This window comes from Cyrtonyx montezumae, unplaced genomic scaffold (assembly GCF_038088225.1).
Source record: "Cyrtonyx montezumae isolate F1298 unplaced genomic scaffold, pur_monq_1.0 scaffold_1, whole genome shotgun sequence".
NCBI lineage: Eukaryota > Metazoa > Chordata > Aves > Galliformes > Odontophoridae > Cyrtonyx > Cyrtonyx montezumae.
The window spans coordinates 13,138,143-13,161,806 of NW_027071825.1; the positions used below are offsets into that span (position 1 = coordinate 13,138,143).

At 38.2% G+C, this 23,664-nt stretch overlaps 1 protein-coding gene across 2 annotated transcripts; it reads right to left on the reverse strand.

The window, feature by feature from the left end:
- Positions 1-106: 106 nt before the first annotated feature.
- Positions 107-19,041, reverse strand: SSX2IP (SSX family member 2 interacting protein). Of its 2 annotated transcripts, XM_065746473.1 has the most exons (14): positions 18,985-19,041; positions 10,554-10,686; positions 10,008-10,174; positions 9,587-9,787; positions 8,503-8,613; positions 7,250-7,385; positions 6,262-6,337; positions 6,006-6,177; positions 5,646-5,796; positions 3,479-3,615; positions 2,898-3,071; positions 1,202-1,313; positions 690-810; positions 107-405 (listed from the first exon to the last, which is right to left on the reverse strand). In XM_065746473.1, exons 2-14 carry the CDS (start codon positions 10,594-10,596, stop codon positions 324-326), a joined length of 1,683 nt encoding a protein of 560 aa, XP_065602545.1. In that variant the 5' UTR covers positions 10,597-10,686; positions 18,985-19,041; the 3' UTR covers positions 107-323. The 2 variants fall into 2 exon arrangements, with proteins under 2 accessions (XP_065602545.1, XP_065602555.1); XM_065746483.1 differs by lacking the exons at positions 107-405; positions 690-810 and having other exon boundaries at positions 1,221-1,311.
- Between the last annotated feature and the right edge of the window lie 4,623 nt (positions 19,042-23,664).

The window sequence follows — 23,664 nt, forward strand, 5'->3', positions numbered from 1 at the left end:
ACAGCCTCTGTTACTAGAAAAATATTAAAGCTTTAATATACTTTTAAATAAGCGTCTTTAAGAGTTAGACGAAAAAGAGGCAAGAGATGGTCTAAAAAATAAAAAATAAAAGCCATGTGCGCACACATACGTACACATCACAGTTCTGCTTACCACATAATCCTTCAGAAGAACAAACTCACAGCATTCTGTTTCACTTTAGAACAGTAAATTTATGAACATCTTTAATAATACAGCAGGCAACCCTAGGAAGTCTGAGGCAGTTGTTCTATGTGCAAGTTTCTACATAGCAGATTGCCAACTCTAGAGTCTTCCTGTGTGCATTAATCAATTTCTTCCTTGTCACTTTCCTCCCACTGACTTGGTGTGCTGCCTCCAGCAGGCTTCTTTAATGCAGCACTGAAACTGGTAAAAAGATAAAAGTTACAGTGTAAATAACTGTACATTCATTTACAGGTTACACTCCAGAAAGAATCACAATGCTGTTTGTATGATATGATCTTTAACATATTCTTCTACATACCAATCATAAGACTTAGACTACACCTTTCTGTAAGCTATCACAACTTCATCACTGCTCTAAACAGAGTTCAGGGCTAAGAAAAAAAAAACCACCAAAAAAAACAGGAGGAAAAAAAAAACAGAAAAAACCCAAAAACCCCAAACATCCACAATATCATTTCAGATACCTGTTATGTGAAATATATTGAAAAGTCTGACAGGGATCAGTTGAAACAGGAGCACTCAGGATACAGTGAGGTTTTCTTTGCTGAGACATTGAGTTCAATAGCCGATTGTCTTGGTCAGAAGCTGGAAGGCATACATATAATCAGTTAGCTCACACTACAGTTGAAAACATTTTCAAGATTCCATATTAAGTTTTCTATAGAAAAAGAAAACAAACAAACAAGCACAATAAACACCCTCCTCCCAACTTACAGCACATCTGTAACAATACATCCAGAAACACCAGAATTTGAAAAAAGTTGATTATAAATCAAAAGCTTTAGTGTCCAGTCTTAAATAAATCTCAAAAGTTGCTCACAGACCAAGTCATTCTTCATGAGCAACAAGGCAAATGACCTGTTTCTAAAAATATAAATATTTCTCTACTACGGAAACGAACTATACCCTAACCATCTTACAGGTAAGAGGAAGAAAATATCGTATCACAGTAACATAGTTTGAACCAAATACTTGCTTCCTAAGAAGGCACTTGGAGTTGTCACATTTTCAGAGTGCTTGTAATCGGTCGACAAACTTAAGAACTGCTGCTTCAACCATGCGCCTCTATCTTCTTCAAATTCTTTTCTCTAGGAAAATAAATGATAATTTAGAGTTATGACCACATGAACAAGCTTAGTCCACATTAAACTAATGCTATTCCATCTAAAAAGAAAGTTACAGAATATTTATGCAACTAAGGCAAGCCAGTAGTTTAACAAAGAATTACAGTCACATAAGTAAGGTTTTAATTCCAACAAGGATTAGCAGAGGAGGGATTTATTTACAAGCCAAACACCATGGTTTGTTTCAGAGGTCTGAATAATCCTTTCATTTTATTGTTCTCCACCCCAGTGACACAATCTCCTACTGCTGTCTCCTGCACATCCCCTGCCCCCACAGCACTGCATTACCTCCTGAACATACCTTACAAGGAACTGCCTAGAAATGAAAGGATTACTGCTTCAATCTTAGTCCTCATCCTTCTCATAAACAAATACAAGAGACATTGAAAACTGCACTGATTACTTCCATAAAAAACTGACCAGAAAGAAAGGTGGCGCTTCCTTTTCCAATCACTCTATGAGAACAGAAGTGGAAAGCTCTGGCTAAAGACAAACTTCAAAAGATGCAAGGGATGTGGAATCAACAGATGAACTATTTTCACTGATGTTTTTTGGAGTTAGACAGAATGCTCCCATCACATAAAATATGAAGGTTTGCAATATTGCTTCTACTTTCTAATTTCTCCCTTCAAATTTAAGTATTTTAACATTCAGAAGCATAGGTAACTACATTTATGTTGTAGTATGATCTTAAATATTACAGAACAAATTTATTATCCCTCAAAAATTACAAAGCTAAGTTCAAGATCACGTATTAATTTCAAGAATTCACTAAAATGCAAGTCAAACAAAATGAAAAAGTTGAAGAATGCGTAACATATTAAGTGGCCTGAGTCAGTATTTGTCACTGTATGAGCTACTGTTGTACCACTGCCTCAAGTAAAACACAAAATGTTTTACGTTCTTGGCCTTTCATGTTCCTCCCTGCTAAAGTTGTAGCCTTCTTCATGTTTCGATCCTAGCTAGACAAATAAACTGACATGCAAGAGCACATTTAGAGAAATATTTACCCCAATTCCCTCTTTGTATCTGTTTACTGGCCAGCTTAACTACAAGAACACAAAAGGGCCCTACTAAGGCAAAGACATATTTTGGCTTTTTGCAAGACTGGTTTCCATGAAAATTCAGAAATTGAGAATCTTTGAAAATTCAACACTGCAGCCAAATCCGACAGCAATTTGCATCAGCTCTGTTGTCTTATGAAGCTAAACTAAAACAGCATCTAATCAAGGATTTAATGAATAAGCAGACTGATTTTTCAGAAGTACCCTGATATTTCTAAAGCTTCAAGAAAAATGATTCATCCCAATTGCAGCAAACACATATCCCAGTACACGTAAAAAGTCTGATGTTTTGTGTTGTTTAAGTGCCAGCTGAATGATCTGCTGCAATGACCAAAGCTGTATTTTACAGAATATGAGAATGAGCTCTCTGTATAGAGATGTAAGCAAACAGACAATGTGTATTAGGTAGCTTTTAAGTGTGCATTAGAGTTGCTATTATACTGTCTTCCATAGGAGTTCCTTCTCTAGTATCTTTTCCCAATACCTCTAGTCCCAGTCTAATAGCAGCTTCTGTAAAACTTCTTCGTTCCTCTTCAAAATTCTTTTTTTGTTCTTGAAATAGTCTCCATTCTTCCTGAAGACGCTCTCTTTCTTCCAACAAATAGCAGTCCTGCAGTAACAGGGTGGTGTCATCATCACATGGAGACATAAGCTGTTGCTGTAGATATAAATGCAGAAATAATAATTTTGGAATGACTATTAAGTTGTTTAGAATTTCCACAGATTCACTTTGATCAAAAAAACAGTTGAAATATGATAAGCAAACAACACAGTTGGTAAGGGCAGAGTTTCAAGCAGGGAGCAAAACACCTCTGTTCAGGCAGCTAGCCTTAGCAGCCTTCCTTTTGTCTCTATTAACCTCCCCCAAAATTTCCCCTACCAAGATTACAAATTCAATAAACTAATAACCAACTAAATAGCCCTCTTAGGCCAACCACTGAGACATTCTATTTAAAAAGCACTATCAATGAAGAGGAAAAAAAAGCTCAGAGGTGAGTGATAAGCGATCTTAAAAAAAAAAAATTACAGATTTGGTCATGAAAAATGAAATTTGAAGCCTGCTACCTGTAAAAGTTGTTGCTGAGTTTTGATAATTTCTTTACATTGATGAATTTCTAACTCAAGTTTTTCCGTTTCCAGCTCATGGTCTTCCCTTGAAATTACATCTTTGTCATTCAAAGCTTCTGAATGTACGCGTGACACTAAGGAGGGGAAAAAGGGAAAAAATTACTTAATTCCTCAAAACACTTAGGACTCAGAGCAATAGCAAGGATTTTTAAGCTATAATAGTTCCATTCCAAATGACACATCCACCATGAAGTCAAAATTTCTTCTATCAGAAAAAGCAATCCAGAATTGGTGCTATACACATAATTAGGAACTACTGTCATTTTTCCTGAGCTGAGTATTAAAACAGTTCTTAGGGTAAATCATACATCTGCACTGCAACAGCATTGCACAAAAGTAAAAAAACCAAAAAACAAACAAACAAAAAAAAGCCCCACAACTTTTGTCAGCAGTTCTTTAAAAAAAATAACAAATGAAAATCTCTTTTCACCGATATATGGATAGCCTATTCTGAGCCCACTACTGAAGGGCCCTGTATGTACATAAGATATGGCAGTAACTATATATATCATAGATAAAAAAAGAACGATTTTTCCCTCATGTTCTGTGAAGAAGAAACACAGCTAACAGTTGGAATACTGTGTGCACATTTTTAACCCAGGAAGGGAATGAATTAGAGAGAACAGAATGTGCATGAGATTAAACAACGCAATATGTGGCTGTACAAAGCTACAACTATCACAGCATTCATAATATGACAAATTTTGATCCCCTAGTGACAGTATTTAAACACTAAGCAAGTGCTAACAGATTAGAATATGGCAGACTCTATACATTAAAAAAACCAAAAAGTTATTCTGAGAAAACTCCAAATACTTGAGTCTTTTTTCCTGATACTTACAATTATTTTTTTGTTAGTACACCGAATCAAGTATTACTCAGAATAAGTGAGATCTTAAAATCCTTTCTATAAGAATATGCCTATACCAAAGACCACCTGCTCTTTTATTTGCAACTACATTCGTGACCTTCTCACTCTTATTCCTGACTGCAAACATCCTTGTTGTAGCAGCAGCATTTGCCTACATTGGAAAACAATACTAGGAAAGAATTTTATATATTTTTAGCTGTCTTTTAATGCTGTTTAACAGCTGGAAATGAGGAGAGCCCAGCACCATACCACTGACTAGTTCATTTTAGAACGCCAGCAGAAGCAGTAGACATAGATGTGACAAGCTCAAACTTTAAGAAAAATCTGTATTCCTCATGTCACAATTTGAAAGAAACTGGACATCTGCATTACTTGAACAGGACAGCAAGTTAATAGGGAAATACAACCAACAAGGGATGCTCTGAAAATAATGCTCCCTGTTTAAGCTGGCCCGTGGCACCAGAGGCAGATGATGGTGCTGCAGCAGAGCTTTCCCACCAGCATTCTGTAACATTTTGTTGCCATGTGACAGATGGCAGCAGAAGGGCTGTAAGGGCATCTGACATGAAAGTGCATACGAAGCAAAGATTGTTCAATGAATTCCTCCATGCAGAAAAAGACAGCTTGCTGAATGTTTACAGAGACCAAACAGTGGATGTGAGCATAGCGAAATGATGTGTGGCACATTTCAGCAGCGATACCTCCAGTGTCACCTCCACTAATGCAGATTTTTTTTTTTGTGAGTATGACACGTAGGCTCTTGCTCATTGCTGGCAAAAAAAAAAAAAAAAACATATCTAATGATGGTGACTATGTTAAAAAATGGTGTTACGTAGTTAAGAATTTGCTCTAGTGTTATTGTGCTCTTTGTATCTGTTGCAGTTCCCATGGAAATAAATAGGAAGCATTACTTTTGGAGTGACCTGCATATTACAGGACACGTATTTTCAAAAGAAAAATAAATTATTTCTTCAGAAAGTTGTTCACTGTGTCAAACTACAATTGTGTCTGCTCACAGGTTAACAGACTTGTTAGACAATTGTTTTATTAACTTCCCACAACTTAAACTTACACAGACAATCGCAAGCCTTTTCAGGAAGTCTACCAGGTCACAATCCCTTCCATTTTAGCTTCCATTTGGTTTAGACAGACAGTAACGTAAATCCAAAGAGCATGATACCAAATGGAATTATCTGCAGCATTTTATGTGTATATGTAGTAGTTAAACGTCACCTTGGTTATCCAGCTTTTCAACATGACTTTTCAACATTCTCCATTGTTTTCTAATGCTGTTGGTAAGCTGCTCCCGCACAGTTTCACACGACAGTTCCCACATATTCTCTTTATTTATCTCTCCAGCGTCCTCTTCCAAGTCTGAAAGTACCTGTAGAAAAAGAAACAGTCTGCTACAAGCCATCTTACCATTCAAAAATATGCATGTTTAAACAAGCATACAGATTTAATTTGACAAAGAAAAGTAAAACCCTTATATACTGAAAAGATTTTTCCAGGTCCCTTGACTGTAAACTATCCAGGGAATAGCTCCAGCACTACCAAATATCACAAACTTTATCTTCACTGAAGAATACTTACTTGCCCATCTTCAGATCTTTCTTTAGGTTTTTGTTTCTGTGGTGGAAGAAGTGAAATAATCTCTTTCTTCATTTGCTGAAGAACCTTTTTCAGCTCAGCATTTTCCAATAGAAGTTGTTTTTGGCGTTGCTCATAGTCACTTAGCAGAACTTTGTACATCTGATCTTCGTTTCTGGAAGAAGAAATGTGACAGTAACGAGGTGACGACATAACAAATAGTTCAATTGATGTTATTCTAAAACAACTACATTCTCACCTGGCTTCTGTCTTATCAGTCCTCCACGCACCTCTTTTCCCATCAGCTCTACCAACATAATTTAGAACTTCCATAGCTACAGATGAAAAAGAGATTTCAAAGCATGAAACAATATGCAATTACATACATATTCAGAAGATGCTTTTTTTTTTTTTTTTTTTTACATTTTGATGTAATTATTGTCAAGAGACCATATTGCCCAAATACCCCCCCCTCAGTCATAAGACCCAGACAATACCACGCTGCCCTTCTTAACAAAGCAAGAATAAAATGAACAAGGAAAGAAAAGAAAAACTGTGTTTGGAAAGCCAGGATGAAGATGTTAAGAAGTGTATAAAATAGGTAAGATAGAATAACAACAACCTCACTCTCTATTTCAGCTTTTATGTAAATAGTGTGTAATCTATTTGAAAAAACAGAATAGAGGTTCAAGCTCAACTGTCATTAGCTCTTAAGGAAACAGTAGATTTAAGATCTGCTTATTTTGACCTCAGTGATGTTCAGTCAGCACTAGCAAATCTCAGTTAAAAAAAAAAGCCACCAGTTTTATTCACTTAAGTGCAAGGCTCCTAGAGATTACTGTGCAGATACTAAACTACTTTCTGTTGCCAAAATAGGTGCTCCTGCAACAGTGTCCTTACGGGGCCTGTATTACTCGCATGGTTTCAGAAAAGCAAAGCCAACTCAGCAACAACATGAATAGTTTTCTGGTTCAGCAAACTAAACCAGCTCAATGAAACATGACATGCTATAGATGGCAAACAGCTGAGAGTGTTTTGGGGGTGGCAGCGGGGATAAGAAAGTAAGAGTAGGACTTCCTTTCCAATGACATCAGTCGCCACATTTCATCTAACAATGATTTCACAATATATGCAGTGTTCCACTGTGTACTTAAGCACTGGGAAAAAGTGATATTCATATATTTAAAATCACATATTAACATTTTTAACATACAAAATTTACTATTTTGCTGTAGCACTCCTCTTACCTATCTTTTTGTCCTTTTTGTTCATGACTAATTGATGTAAACGTTCCTTTAATTTGTTGTATTCTCTCTCTTTCCTCTTCATATCATGATTATACTGTGTAGCTCTACTTGAAATTATGTTCTGTAACTTCTGAACCTAAGAATAATCCCACAAGAAAACACTTATTCAAGTAAAGCACAACATAGACATGTTTATTCAGAAAAACCAGATGTGAAACGGTGCTTACAGTAAACTATTTCTGGATAAAGGAACTGACAACAGAAATCAGGAGAATTCTCACAACCTACAGATTCTGACCTAAGACTTATCTTAAGAAATATAATTGCTTTTATGCAAAAACCAACATAGTAAGGAATGTATTATAATGTTACAGACTTTAAGAAGAACTAAGTGCATTTTTTGTCAATTCATGTGATTTCTTCTAGAATATCTTCATTATGAAGAGAAAGATATGTTTTTGGCTTCAGTAAATAACATTTAGTACCTAATTTAATGTTAAATTAGGTTAATAGGCTTACATAAAAAAATAAACTATGTTCCTTTTGGACAGCAGGATGGGAAAAGAGGGATGATACTGTTTAGTCCAAAAGAACATTAAAACAGATAACAAAGCTCAATAGTACCAGTAGGCTGGAAGGATTTTGACTCAGTTTTAACCTTGCCAACATACAGTTAGCTCGACATGCTCAAGGTTTTAAGTTGGAACTTCTGAAGTGCCATATGTACAGATAATGCTGTGATTGCCAGTTGAACATTTATAAATGAATATTTAAAGAAATTTAGGAATATATGTGTGGTAGGGACCACACAGAAACACATCCCAAACTAAGAATAGCATTTTCTGATCTCAGCTCTTCCAAGACTCAAGATTAATGAGTCTAAGTGTTCCTCCACCCCCCATCATTTGCTCCCTTTTACAACATAAAAAAAAGTGCTTCCATACACATAGATTTGAGAAAGTGACTGAATCCTAAAGCTCCCACTTTCTTCTACATATTTTTAAAACACAAATACATAATCAAAAGCATAAAATTATACGTGCTTCAGTGGTACTCTCTAACTGAATCATAACTTAGACCTATCCATTATAAAATGTATTTAATTTGTGTGTAACACATCAGTTTCACTTTGCTGAGACATTCACCAGCAAAAAAAAACAAGAAACATTTCATGTAAACAGCTACCAGACAGCTTGTAAAATCATCATTATTGAAAATCTGTGTAACAATTTCAATTGATGTACGTAACTCACTTCATCCTTTTCATTTTTCAGTAACTGGTGTAAGTTTCTGTTCTTGCTTTGCAGTTGTCTGTCTCTTTCCTGAAGGCCAACTATTTCCCTTTTAGATAACTCAAGCTGTTCCTAGAAAAAAAACATTGACATTTCAGTACCAATAAAAAAAAAACAACTAAGGATAAAAATAAAGCCAAAATAAAAAAAAGGCTAAAGCACCTCACTTGAGACAAATCTTCCTGTATATTTGTTCACCAATGTTTCATGATCACTTTGCACTCTCAACGACAAGTTCTATTTTCTGGACAGAGAACTATGACTATCCTGTACAAGAAACACTCCCACTCATAAAGAAAGATTTAGCTTGGTGTTTTAACAGATTTTATCTTACTAAAAAGCAATATCCATAAGTCAGGACTCTGTAAACATTTATAACTCGAGAGTAAGAGAAGACAGTAAGCAACCTGTATGAGTTGGGAATTATTTTAGTGAGAGTATTTCTCTTAAAGAAGTGAGAGATGAACATAGATATGTAAATTGTGACAACAAAGCAAATGGGACCATTTACATACAATGAAGCTTAACCCAAGTTTTGCCAATAGCTTCTGAGCAATCTTTACAAAAAGGCTTTGAGGTCACTTATGCAAGAAATCCATCAACTACAAAAATATATGCAAAAATGCATCCTTATACATAAGGAGAAAGAGTGATAACAAATACTAGAAAAGTTACCTACACAGGGTTTTTATTTTTACTGATTACAGCAATACTGTGAATTTAGCTTCTAGAGCTGCGCATATTCTTTTGAACAACACTGAATGAGCTGAACTGAAACATTCAACATCTCTGTTTACCTTGATTTAAAGGAATCATTAAAGAAAACTTCCAAGCAAAATTTCAGCTGTCTCATTAGTGCATACATCATTAAGGAATTTTCAAATGGAAAAGAAATTCAAAAAACAAAGATGTCCATAAAAATACAATTGCAGATTAGTACCAGGGAGGACAAAAAAGAAATTAATTAACTGTTAAGAAAGTACAGTACATGCTAAACACAAACGCTGCATTATATATATATTGCTGAAATTATCTTGTTTTCTACCTTTAATTTAGCATAGCAGTTCTGTAAGTGATCCATATCACTACCCAGTTTCAGATGCTGCATTTCTACTTCTTCCTGAGCTCGAAGGTTCTTGTGCTGCAGTACAAGCAACTCATTCATGCAATTTACAATAGATATTAAGTCTAATTCCTTTCCTTTGGACTCTGAATAAATAGAAGGAAAGCCCAGTGTTGTCAATTCCTGGTGAAAGACAAGATGGAGAGTAAGGTGCAATAAATAAATGGATCAATCTCCCAGATAAACAGTAGCAGTTGAAACCTCACATGAAGACAAAAGATTCTACTGGATACCAACTTCAGTGTCTGAGCAGTAAGATGCCTTCCAAATACAGTGCATCTTCATTACCAAAACTTGCATAAAGACATTTTCAAAAAACCTCAATAAACAAGATGGGGCTTACCCTATTGAGATAGGATATGCTCTGTTCAATATTCTCTTCTGTGCAGAAGGCACTGAAAACGTTGTGCATGCTTTTGGATGAAGGCAGTGGCAAGTGTAGCACTTGTGAGTTCATGTTTGAGGGAGATACCTTTTCTTCTGAGGTATATTGAAATATATTTTTGCTATCTAAAAGTTAAAAACATTAAGAAACAATTTAGGCCCAGTAGATTAGGATATATCACACAAAAACACTTAAAAAATCAAATCCCTTTAGTGAAAATATTATTTATTGACATTCACAAGTCTAAAGCTAAGGTTTTCATCTAGAATGAAATATAAACACAATAAACATATAGCAACAATAATTTAAAAACAACAGTTAAAATTCTACTGCTTTCCAGCAGCATTTCTATTAAAGAGAAAAAGCACCATACATGCCAGACTGGCTAATATCATGTTAAATAACATGAAGTATCTCACGTTTTAAACCCTGATATTTCTTTAGCAGCTATAATACCCTGGTAGATTTAGCACATCAACTAAATTCAAAATATCACCAGTTTACCTGATGACAGCACTGGCACAGTTACAGTCTTCCAATCTCCCATAGCAACAAAACAGGCAGGGTACCTGAGCAACCCGTTCAGCACTGAAATATTTAGTACAATTCCTGTCAATCTGCGTTACGTAGGCATCTCCTAAAATAGCAAGAGCATTTCAGATTAATGGCTAGAAGATTAAAGTAGGCACAGGATACAGACTACTAGACCTAAATCACATGACATTTTCTCTTCTTCTTTACAATGAAAAGAACACCATAATCACAGTAAATATCATGCCATACAAGTGATGCATCTATCTATACTCAGCCTCAGACTTAACCACGTCTTCTAAACCATCAACTCAGACTAAGATGCCATCAGCACACAAGAAGAATAAAGACTTACACTGTAGAAAATTCAACTGTTTCTGTTGAGGTATATCAGAGAAAAAACAGAAAGCCAAACATCGAATACTTTTCTGACATATAACTAGAAAGCAATTTTATCAAGACAAATTGCTGTGAAGCTTAACATGAATCTGTCTTAGTAAGATTATTACTTAAAGTGTAAATAATACTCTAGAAGAGATTTATTGGTAGAGAGAAGACAAAAGAACTTCTAATACATACTTAACTACTTAACTTAAACCTATACAATTTATTGTACTGCCTATACACAGCTATATTGCCTTTTCCCTGGGAAGCTGCTTCCTTCTTTGCAATAACTCCAAAATTGTTGAAGGACTATTGAATAGGAAAAGCCTTACCCAATTGGCACAGCCACTAGGTACAACACCCGCCCTCTGGAAACCAAAAGAAACTCACACATTCATAAGAAAGAACAAGCTGACTGTCTCCTTACCCTACCCTCCACCTCACAGCATGAAGACACATAATAGTGCACAGAGCTGGTGCACTGCCAGAAATTTAAAATCCAGCTCAGATGCTTAAGATCTAGACAGTATCTCATCAGCTGTTATAGGAACAACCACCCTTCAGGAAAGCAAACTCTTCATTTATTCAGGAAAGAAGGCTCCCTTTTTAAAAATTACAACTGTTGACCAAAATCTGAAGCAAGTCTTGAGATGGACACCACAGGTTTTTAAGAGTACAGACAAGTTTGCTACTAATTCCTCCTAATGTTCTATTAAGTGCACTCCTGGAAATGCAACTTCTGACATTCTGACACTAAAACCTTGCTTTTTTATCATTATGAGGAAAACAGTCATTTGGAAAATAGAACTGCTGATGTTTTAAGCCGCTAGACAGTTGTGGGAGATCTTTTATCCACAAGGTTTCTTGAGAACAGAAAAGAAACAAGAAGAATCTCCTTACTGACATGTTAAAGCATGACAAACAGCATCCAAATGAATGTCAGCTTTTTAAGGTGTCATACTGGTGCACAGCCATGCCACGAAATGTTCAGCACTGGAAAATAAAATATTCCTCTGCATATTTCTGCAGGTTCATAAATATTCCTGGGTGGAAAAAGTACACAACTGTTCCTTGGAGGAAAGGAAAATGTGCAGCAAGTATTAAATTACATATCAGAAAGTACACAAGGTAGTGAGAAAACACAGTAAATATTGTAGCAATCTAGTGGCCGTTCTTATTAAAAAATGAGATGTGTTGGCTTTTCCTCTGCCCATTCAGTTTTACAGGAAGAAAACACTGAAAAACAAGATGTGCCAAACAAACTGAGTGAGTATTCAGTTCCTAAAGGAAGTGACTGACTTTGTCTGCATTTCTGATGTCTGTAAGGCAATCTCCCCATTTTTCCAAGTCTACTGTGCTTTTTAAAAACACAATTAAAAATCCAAATAAAATGAAGATGCTTCTTAAATGCTTTTTTGGATTCTGTTGCATTCATCAGATAGAAAAACCTGCAAATGAAAGTGTGGGGGAAAAAGGCAAATTACACTACAAGTATATATAGAATGCAATCCTATCCTCTCAAAGAATTTGAAACTCAAAACACACAAATTCCATTAATGACTGTTGGAAATTCTACAAAAATACTACTGACTTCAGATAAGCAATTAATTTCAAATAATCTGGCTTCTGTTCTTTAAGAAACCACAAAAACCTAAGAGATCTTACCAACCAAATTACAACATTGCCAACCCACAGGTCTTTACACTGAGAACACTGTTTTGACACAGCATCTATTAACCCACACAACACTTGACTGGAAGTGGAAACAGGACTAATCCAGGCGGTGGAATGCAATGATTCTCCATCTTTCAGTCCTGCAGTTTGCATGCTGTGCAAGTTTTCTGAGGGCACCTCTCCTGAGAAGCTTTGTTTCTAGGTACACCAAGAGGATACAATGAATATGAAAAAAAAGACAGGTCAGAAGGATGTCTAGAAATTGTATAAAATGCAAAAAGACAGAAAGAATATGAAAACATCCATCTAAATAACGCAGATATATTCTTCCCACATGAAGGATTTTCGAGCTTTTTGACTTGGAAGAGCAACTAGCAGTTCAATATAAACATACACCACAAATTCACTGTCTGGTGAGCAATAAACTAAGGAATTTCAGCTGTTAAACCAACACCCAAAAGTAACTTAAATTGCTATATGGCATCAGAAGAATGCACTAGCTCTGAAGCAGATATCAGTTAAGAGCGCAGTCACCATTTTGAACTTGCATCATCTTTACATACTGTATTTAGAACGACACTCAGATGTGCATGAGACAATCCCCATGTCAGCTGCAGAAGGGAATGCCACAAGCCTTTAGTTCCGTGCTAAGATCATCTCATCAGCTCCACATGGCTTCTGCTGCCAGTTCAAGACCTCAGCCGTGATTTTTAAAGCTATCTTGTGATTAAGACTCATCAGCTACATTTCATTGCCAATTGAGGCAGTTTCTCTGGAGCAACACAGCTCAAAATAGACTCACTGAAACATGCAAGAGCTACAGATGAGCATCCCTAATGAAGATAGTGGGGATGCAAAATTTTAGATACATTATATTCATAAGAAACTCCACCTTTACTTCTCTATAGTACTCATTTTAATCACCACAATACATGGAGGAACAAAAATAAGATAAAAGATAAAATTATATAAAATATTATTATATTAGTGTTTATTAACATTAATATTATTTATTAATATCAATATATTAATTAATGTTATTAATTATATAAGTTAAAATTAGATGAAAATAATAAAATATTTAGAAGTATTTTTGAGATCTCTCTAGGCTATCCAACTTAACAGAGGAAGACTTTAACTAAAGAAAAGGGTCAAAAGGTATCTTGCTTTAGTTTGTTGGGGGGAGGAGGGGGAATTGAGTTGTTTTTCATTTGTTTCCCCCTCCCCACTCCCAACCCCCTCTAATCCTGTTGGTAAAACACACAATAAGAAGCTAAAATCAACATTTGCTGTTTCCCAGAATCTCTGAAACTAAAATTCCACGGGTGGGAGAGAGAAGGAAAAAACAAGTCTCTGAACAGCCAAAGCCACTGTAACTGCTTAATGATTTTCTTTCTGTGCCCATTCTGCATATGCAGCTATTTCATGAATAGGGTTGGTGACTCACCCAATTATCTGTAATGACCCACTGCTTGCCAGACACTACTTTGCCTATTGGCAGTATCACTTCTGTTCCAGTGATGAACAAGACCTTGGAGGATCTAGGGCCCAACTTCACACAGGTTAATACAGTGGCAGAACCACACCACTGCAACTAAAGAAATAAAAAATCTGAAAAGAAGACAAAGGAAGCATCCCAACCTTCCCCCAACATACACAAAATTACAGAGAGCTTGATTAATACCAATAATCAAACAAAGCATAACTAACAAGAAAGTACACAAAAAATTCCTAGAAGTTAAAGCTATTATGACAATATACTAGAACTTAATCCTAGTAAATGCACCTGACTTTATGGGTTTTTTAGAATTGTCCATAACTGTGTCAAGATTTAAGATAAAGCAAGACTGAGTTCAGACTGTCAAAATCAAAAAACCACAAGCAGTAAGCACTAGGATTATAAACTTCAAACAGCACAGTATACTTTAAAAAAAAATTGAATATCACTTTTAAACTTGGAAGCAAGTAGGTGTAACTGAGTTTATAAAATTCTTTCCGGCAAATGCATATCAGGAGAGAAAACTTGTGGTAGCACTGTACATGATCATATTACACCATCTGGTCATCTCTAAACTGCACAGGGTGTGACAATGTCCAGATAGAAATCAGTGACAAGTGGTATCCCTCAGGAGTCAGTACTGGGAGCACTGCCCTTTAACATCTCCATCAGTGACATCAACAGTGGGATTGAGTGAACTCTCAGCAAGTTTGCAGATGACACAAAGCCATGTGATGTGGCCCACCATGCTTGAGGGACAGGATGCCATTCAGAGAGACATCCTGTCTAACTGGATCTGGCAGTGGGGCCTGGTAAACTATATGAGGTTCAATAAATCCAAGTGAAGGGCCTTGCACCTGGGCCATGGCAAATTCTGCTATCATTACAAGCTGGTGGATGTAAGGATGGAGCACAGCTGTGCTGAAAAGGACCTAGTGATACTGATGGATGGCAGCTGGGCATGAGCCAGAAGCGTGCCCTTGCAGCCCAGAAAGCCATCCATATCCTACACTGCATTAAAAGAAGTATGGCTGCAGGGCAAGGGAGACGATCCTGCTCCTCTCCTCTGTGCTGGTGAGACTCCACCTGGAGTACTGCATCCAGATGCGGAGTCCACAGTACAGGAGAGATGTGCACCCGTTAAGAGCACGAACAGAGGAAGGCCACAACAATGATCCAAGAGATGAAAACATAAGAACAGGCTGAGCGTTGGGGCTGTTCAGCCTGGAGAAGAGAAGGCTCCGGGGAGACCTGAGAGCGGCCTTTCAGTATCTAAATGGGGGGCAGTAAGTAAGAAAGGAACAGACTCTTTAGCAGCATCTGATGTGATAGAACAAAGGGAAATGGTTTCAAACTAAAGGAGGGGAAATTTAGACTGGACACAAGGAAGACTTTCACAGTAAGGGTGGTGAGACACTGGCACAAGTTGCCCAGAGATGTGGTGGGTGCTCCATTCCTGGAGACATTCAAGGTCAGGCTGGATGATGCTCTGAGCACCTGACTGAGCTGTAGGTGCTCCCCCATCCCCCAGTATTACAATGTCTTAGAAAAATGTGAGTCAGTATCAACCAAACATTCCTATTTCATACATTAAGTAGTACAAGTTGCAATATATACATAGATTTTGACTTAAAAAAATGAAAAAAACCAAAATGTTATTAGTTAGCATTTACTTAAAAGACAACATGATTCCTTCTAGCTACAATTACATCCCAATTTGAGCTGTGAATCTGCTTAAGGCTTTTACATTTCTCTGGTAATCCATAGGTGTCAAACAGATGGCTTTTATCCAGATAAAACAAAGACATCAGCCCATGTAAATTTAGGGTGCAACACTAGTCATCACATTATAGGTTTACAAATGTATTCCTGATAACATCACAAGAAAAACACTCATTTTATTCATGTAACCACACTGAAGGTCCATGCATTTCTTTCCTATAATTTTCTCTCTCTCTATGGCTGTTTTGATAACAAAATTGACAATTAGCACTAGAATATGAAGTTATCACCAAATCTGAGCTATATCTGGAAGAGCTCCTTTATCTGCGGAAACCTATTACAATTGTAGCAACCTTTCTTTAATATTCTAATTTTAATGACAAGTCTTATAATCAAAGCAGACTCCAGATGCTTCCTCCCTTCTCTCACAATACTGTGGCAATTAAAAAAATAGGGGGGGACAACACACAAAGGTGAATGTCTTTCCAAATTCTAAGTAACGTGTTCAATTTCCAATTACACATAACAATGCTGTCAAAGTAGCCCCAACAGGTAAGCCCACCACTCAGCCTGTGTGTGCTAAGTCTTCTTTACTATGAGCATACCAACTCAGAAAATCCCTTGCCTACATTTTTCAGATGTATTTTACTTAAATTATGGGAAAGTTGTAAGAATATTTTTTTCTTTTACATTCAATAAGTAAAACCACACAAAAAAATATACCCTCAGAGCTGACAAACTGTGATGTTTGCTAAGTGTTCTGTTATTGCCTTTGTCCCAAACATACAGGTTACAAGGACTTATCTACTACCTCAACACTCAGCTCTACCTTCAATATACACAGAGGGCTACGTTATCAGCACAATCTCTGAAAAAATTGGAACACGTAGAAATATTTCATCTGACTCCCAAAGTCCTACCCCACACTGAGCCATAATACCATGGATCTTAGTATCAGCATTTTCCTACTGTGAAAGAATATATCTATCTCTGTTAATCTTCTGAATTTTATTCCCCTGTTGAATTCAAAAACCATTTGCTACACATAACAGGACATTCTATGCCAGCTACCAGGCTTTCCCATATCACAAATACAAAGCCTCAGGAACTCTGTCTTCTGTAGTTCCTCCTATTCTTGAGCTCAGCCTTAAGAAAACTTTCTAACTTCACTGTCTCAGCAAACAGAAGGCATTTAAAAAGAGAGGGGAGAGAGCACAAGTCTCACCATTTCCTAAAGTTGGCAATATTTACAGGGCAGAGCCAGATCTAGCATTCCATCTCTCATAAATGATGCAATTCACAAGGTCCAGTAGCACATAACCGGTAAGGTAAAATAGGCATCAGGTAAAACAAGTGGAAGATTGCCAGTATAACTATTTTCTCTAATGAATGCTGGGGGATTCAAGGAATGGTTGTCCTGTAGACTACAAGAGTCACAGAACAGATGTTAGCTGTCAATAAATATGACTGGCGAAATGTCACCACAACTTAATGTAGAAGAAACATTAACAAGTCTGCTACAATGCTCTGGAAGAAGGAATGAGCCAACATGCCCGGGCAAGAAAGTGTGAGTGGATTTCCAAAAAACTTTCACATTTCCAACCAAAAGCTCTTCAGCTATGACATCAGCAGAGTTATTAACAGCTGATCACTGGTGGAGAAGAAAAAATGGTAGGAATAAGTTAAAGAAGGAGGAAGGAGAAAACATTTAAACATCATATAAGTGATATATGAAAACCCCAAAGAGAAAAAAAATTAGTAACGAATGGGATGTTTGCCAGCATTTCTGTTGTTGAGAGAACTTCAAAAGGTGCAGACAGATAAGTGAGAAAGTTTACTTATGGTACAGAGTTATTCATAAAAATAAACACTAAGATCAAGTGATAAGAACCCCAAAAGGTTATATTCGTACTACACAAATGAGTAATAAAAACCCACGTTAATAAACTATCATTATTAGGGAAAAAAAAAACCCAGCAACTCAGCTATGCATTTAAACCAGCAGGCTCCATGTTAAGCACCATCATGCAAGAAAAGATCACAGGGTCACTGTGATTACTCCTCTGGAAGTAACAGTTAACGGGCAGTTAACAAAACACTGGAGCCTAGGACAGAAAAAATGAACAACATAATGGCTTCATACAAACACTGAGCTTCTCCAGTAGAAACATCACAGATCACTATGACCTTCCCTATACAAAAGGCAGAAAACATCTGAAAATGGTGGAATGCTTCCTTACAAGAAATTAATAAGCTGTGATTTTAGTGCTAGAACAGATAAAGAAATAAGGAAAAAAAAACCGTACAAAACATGTAGAGAGAAATATATATATATATTGCTTCTTTTAACACAGCAGCTACACCAAATGAAATATTTAACGCGGAAGCTGGAAAAGCACTGTTAAATCATAGACTGACATCACCATGAGATGCTGTGAAAGAGGACTACATAAGCTGGCTGAAATTGTACGAAAGACACGCATCAAAAGCTATCGAGAGCATGAAGCAAGCTCTGCTCAGAAATCATTCAGCTCCACTGCGCAGTACGCTGGGAGGACACCCTGACAGAGGCACTGCTGCTCAGCAGCCTCTGCTGATCGTCTCTTCCTTAGCATCTGCTGCCAGCTGCTTTCAGAGACGAGCCGAACCCAAGGAACCTGGGACTGCCTCTTGCTCCCAATTCATTCCTGACAACGCCTGATACTACAGTCACCAACTCCCAGAACAGAAAGAACGTTTTTCTTCCCCACTTCTCTTCTGAAACCTGCATCAATGGTAGCGAGTTTATAATTAACACCGACCTCACACGTTCACGTTTCACTCTGCACGCGTCCCGACCGGAGCCGTTCCCCAGAAATTCCCGAATTCCTATCATACTTTGCAGCGCACGGACCCTGTGCAACCGCCCCACGGGCGGCACAGCTCTCTGCGCAAACAGGGGCTGCAGTGATACTACGAACGCATCCCGTGTAAACGATTCGACCCTCAGCAAACTGAGCGGAGCCTTGCTGCAAACAGAATTTTGTCGGGTCGCTTTTCTTTTGGAAGCGGCAGCACGCAAGCAAACCAAAGCAGCGCAGTCAGTGCCTCCGCTCCCACCCCTCCCCGCACCGTTAGGGCCCCCACCTCCCGCGGACACCGCCGGGCCTGCCTTCCAGGCACGGGTATCCTTCAGTCTCTCGGGTCACGCCGCAGCGGCAGCCCGGACCCGAGGGGAGCCGCAACCGCCGCCACCAACGGCCACGCAGCACCCGTTACCGCGCCGCACCCGCCGCCCGCGCCGCCGGTGAGGATCAGGGACAGGAGGAGGAGGAGGAGGAGGAGGAGGAGGAGGAGGAGGAGGAGGAGGAGGAGGAGGAGGAGGAGGAGGAGCCCCGCGTAGCACCACCTGCTGCAGCGAACGGAGACGGAAGAAGGGAGGAAGGAGCGACTCCGGGTCCAGATCTTCGCAGCCCCGCAGCTGCCGCCGGGTCGACTCTGCGCCGAGCCCCAGCGGCGCTCCCATTGGCCGCCCGGTTGCTAGGAGACGCCGCCCGGTTGCTAGGAGACCTCCCCCCATAGGCCCGCCCCGCCGGGCCGCGCCGCACCTGCTCGGGGCAGGGCACCTGCCGGCGGGCCGGGGCCGCGGGGCACAGCGGGCGGTAGCGGTACGACAGACCGCCCGGGGCGGGGCCGGGCCGGGCCCGGAACGTCGTCCGCTTCCACGCTGGAGCGTCATGAGCACCTCGTTGTGCCCAGCTCGTCTAAAAAATGCGTTTCAACGCCAGCTTACCGAGTCGCACCCATAAAACGTGTCTGTCGGTATCACGTGTCTTTTAAACACCTGCAGGGATGGGGCACCCTCTCCGAGAAGAGACCCTCTCCTTCGGACATCCAGTCCGAACCCCCCTTGATGCAACTATGTCAAGTGCTGGATAACATCAGAGTTAGCATATTCATTGTGCTACTGCAAAAGAAAAATACTGATTAACCACAAACCCAGTCGTGTACACCAACCTGCTGTATACTATCACTATCTTGTGACCATGATAAAATGGATTACGGGAATGAAGAAATCCTACAGGTCTTTACCTCCACGTGTGTTTCTTTGACCAGATTTTTCTTTGTTTTCAAGTATTAAAAACAATAAACAAACAAAAACTTGAAAGATTCTGGGGCTGGGAAAAAAAAACCTTTAAGGATCCGTGTCTCCAGTTTTACAGCCCTTCAACCCCCACAGACTGAGTATCCAGGTTACATTATACATTATTACCTCATAAAATCCACGAGGATCTTAATAAAAATTACCCAACAAAACTCAGAAAAATTAATAGTCATGATCCATAGCATATGATTACCCTCATTATTAGGCTTGCAAAACTGCAGCCTTCACTCACATCCTCACTGATTATTCTTCTTACCTTCAGATCCAAGTACATTGAATCATGCATATGCATACCCACAATATCTAATTCTCAATTAGAAAGCTACCATCAAAGAGAAAATAGCAATTAGGACAAAAAAGAATTATTTTAAATAAATTATATAATTACACACCCTTTTATTTTTCAGTTAGTCTCCCAGGCTGGCAAATATTGGTGAGCATTATCCACGGTCAGTGTAAGAAGATGGTAACAGGATACTGTCTGTATCACTGAAAATTAGCATTCTCCTTGACAGAGTGACAAAGCAGACAATGCTGTTCTGTGGCATGCAACAAGGAATGAAACCTCAAAAGAAAATGAATCCTAGGGGCCATAAACTTAGCTGTGACCCCATTGCATTTCCTACACACATCTTTTTCTGCTTCCAGATTCTTTTGTGTTCAACATTTCAAGTTCTCAAAGATCAGCTTTAGAATGACAAATAAGGCCAAAACCACTCTTTTAAACTTCTCATCAGAACTTAACTCCCAGGAACAGAATTTACTCTTGTTATTGGGACTGTAATTAAGGCCATTTCTCTTTTATGTAGGTAGACCATAATTACTCCTCCATGCAGATAGAAAACAACTATTACAGGGTTAGTGCACTGATCAATTCTTTCTGTGTAGGCAGCATACTCCCAGTGTTTGCAGAAATACCAGTTGTTGGTTTGGCACTAACAGTAATAAATATTTTTGAAAACATGTTCTTTTTAGAGTTTAGTTCATAGGAAATCAATCCTCGCCGTGCAATATATATATTTGTTTTGTTTTATGACTCAGGTTAATTGCAGAGACTTTGGACTTCTATGCTGCAGCACTGCTGCAGGTGCACTCTTAGAAGAAAGAGTACTTACACAATATATTAGTCGTAGTAGCAAGTGGGACAATAGACATTGTTCATGGGAAGGATTAAGTTCCTGCTTTAAAAGATAATAGCTGGGATGGGTGTTGCTCAGTTCCCTTTGTCTGTTTGATCTTAGCAGCTGTTTCTGAAGTTGGTGCTATTCAAATGAGAAATCCCCAACTGCTTCGCTGTGTATTATGGGTTGGGTTTTGTTTGTGTTTTAACGGGCTGGCCAGAAACAGAGGAGTCTTTATGGATGCTTTCAGGCAACAGAATCAGAACAAATTTTACCTTATAAAAAGTAGCCTAACGCTGTTCTTTATTCATAATACACTAATTCAGTGTAACATAAGATTACCTAAAATACAGTGACAAGAATCAAACCTTTTCAAAGTGTTTCAAAGCAAAGTGGTAGGCAGGTAGAATTTAGTAGAGAAAAAGTGTGGTCTCATTGGAGATTTCGGTTCTTAAGAGATGCAGTAGGTGACATCAAGTATTTCTTGTGCTCTCTTGAACAAACAACATAAATACCCTGTAGTTGATGTCTAGTCTTTGACAGTAACCAAAATTTTAATGATGAAATTCCTTGAACAGTTTTCTGTTTATTTTTCATATTTATAGTTTCCTTGCCTGGGTTGAATCTACTTGAGGGAATGATCTGGAGATTCACTTTGCTTTGCAATTTAGCAGCTTAAAAAGAAAAAAAAAAAGTTTTGGTATTTCATTCCTATTCATACATTATTCTTAAAATTCATTTGTCATATTTCTTTTATAAACATAGTTTATAGACTAAATGGAGAAATTTAGAAAATGTATCCTTATTGCTTTTCAACTTTTTGCTAAAATAATAATAATAATAAAAAAAAGTGGGATTAAGAAAAATATTGAAGTACTAGGAGAGGTGGGGATTAAAAGGACACTTCGTGAAATAGAATACAAAATGCAACTCTATACACTTAAATTTTAGCAGGATTAAACTGTAACACGGACAAGAAACTAAAGAGGCAGCTACAATTCAGAGAGAGATGGACTGATCTACATTGTGCTTGCACTTGAATTCAAACTCATCTTCTTAAGTACATTCACAAATGCTATTTGCTGGAGTGGTTTCTATAGCAGTGTCCTGCTTCATTACAAGTCAGCAGGACTGATGAACCATTGACTAGCAGAAGCTCATTAAAATGTCTGATCCTGTTATGCAATAGGCCAGTAGCAGTCTGCAACGCCTTTATTGTCTCTTAATGCAAGACCAGTGCATCTCAACAAAGCCCAGCTCATAGGGCTTTCACATCTCTTTTGTGGACATGCACAAAAATAACCTCATAAGCCAGGCTGTGGGTTGTGCTGTGCTCTGTAAGCATTTTAAGTTTTGCTCTCAGATACAGCTCATGTATTAAAAGCTCCAGACGTATAATGAGCTTAACAGATACATCGACCTGTGCAGGGCCCATTGGAGTGCTCTCAGTCATCACTGAATATGCAGATGCACACAGCAGGAGTCAGGTGGAGTTTATGTACCGTAGGTTACCTGTGTGATCCAGACCCTCCTCTTTCTCCCTTGGCCCACTGTCTAAAAGACATTCAGTTTTTGTCTGAAAGTCCCTCTGCTTTTTGCACTCTGACTATCTGACTCTGGCATTTCAGGCCAATCTCTGTTAGATAATAGAAGCTAGATAAAAGGAAGCTACCCTTCAAACAAACAAAAAAAGCAGGCTCCAGGTAAGCTGTGATAATCACCTTGCTTGCAGTCACAGAAGCCTTTTAATGGATTTATCCCTAAGTGCTCTAGAAGGGAATACACCAGATGGCTGCAACATATGTAGCAACTCAGGCTCACTTCTGAAATGTTTTTTTAGACTTTTTTTGAGTTCAAGAAAATGCTTCCTTGAGGTAAGGAACAGCACATTCAATGCCACTTAATTCAACTACATTAAAGGTTTTCAGAGATGCAGAAATAGTTCATGAAATACATTGATCATAGCATCTGTAGCAATTCACTACATGAAACAGTTGTTCTTTACTCACTTTCCCATGCTACACATACACCATCTTCTTAGAACATGCACAATATTTTCCATGCCTGCTTCAATTTCTATGAGAAAAAGCTTCACAAACATTTGTTCAAAACCTTACACTTATGTATAGGTGGGGCTAAACATCACTGAATCTGCTGCACTTAACTGCTCCTTTTCATCAGGATAGCTGAGACAGATGAACAAATATCATTACCAAATAGTAAGGCATTCCAAAACATTTGTAATTATTGTAATGTATTTATAAAAAGGAAGAGCAAAAGTAGCACCAAGTTGGTGAAGAGAAGCTCACATATGGTTTGTGAAAAGCAGCAAAAGAGCATTTCAGGGAAAAGTGGTGAATAAAGAATGAAGTGCAATGCCCACAGAACTAGTTTCTGTTTTGTATGACTCCTCTCTGGTCATGAAAATAAGATTTGTTTTACTGTCAGCAAGTAAGTATATCTGTGTCATCGCTCAGCTGCCCAAAATAACATGCAGAACCTCAAAATCTGTTTGGTTATCAGATGAAGAAGGAGCAGGAA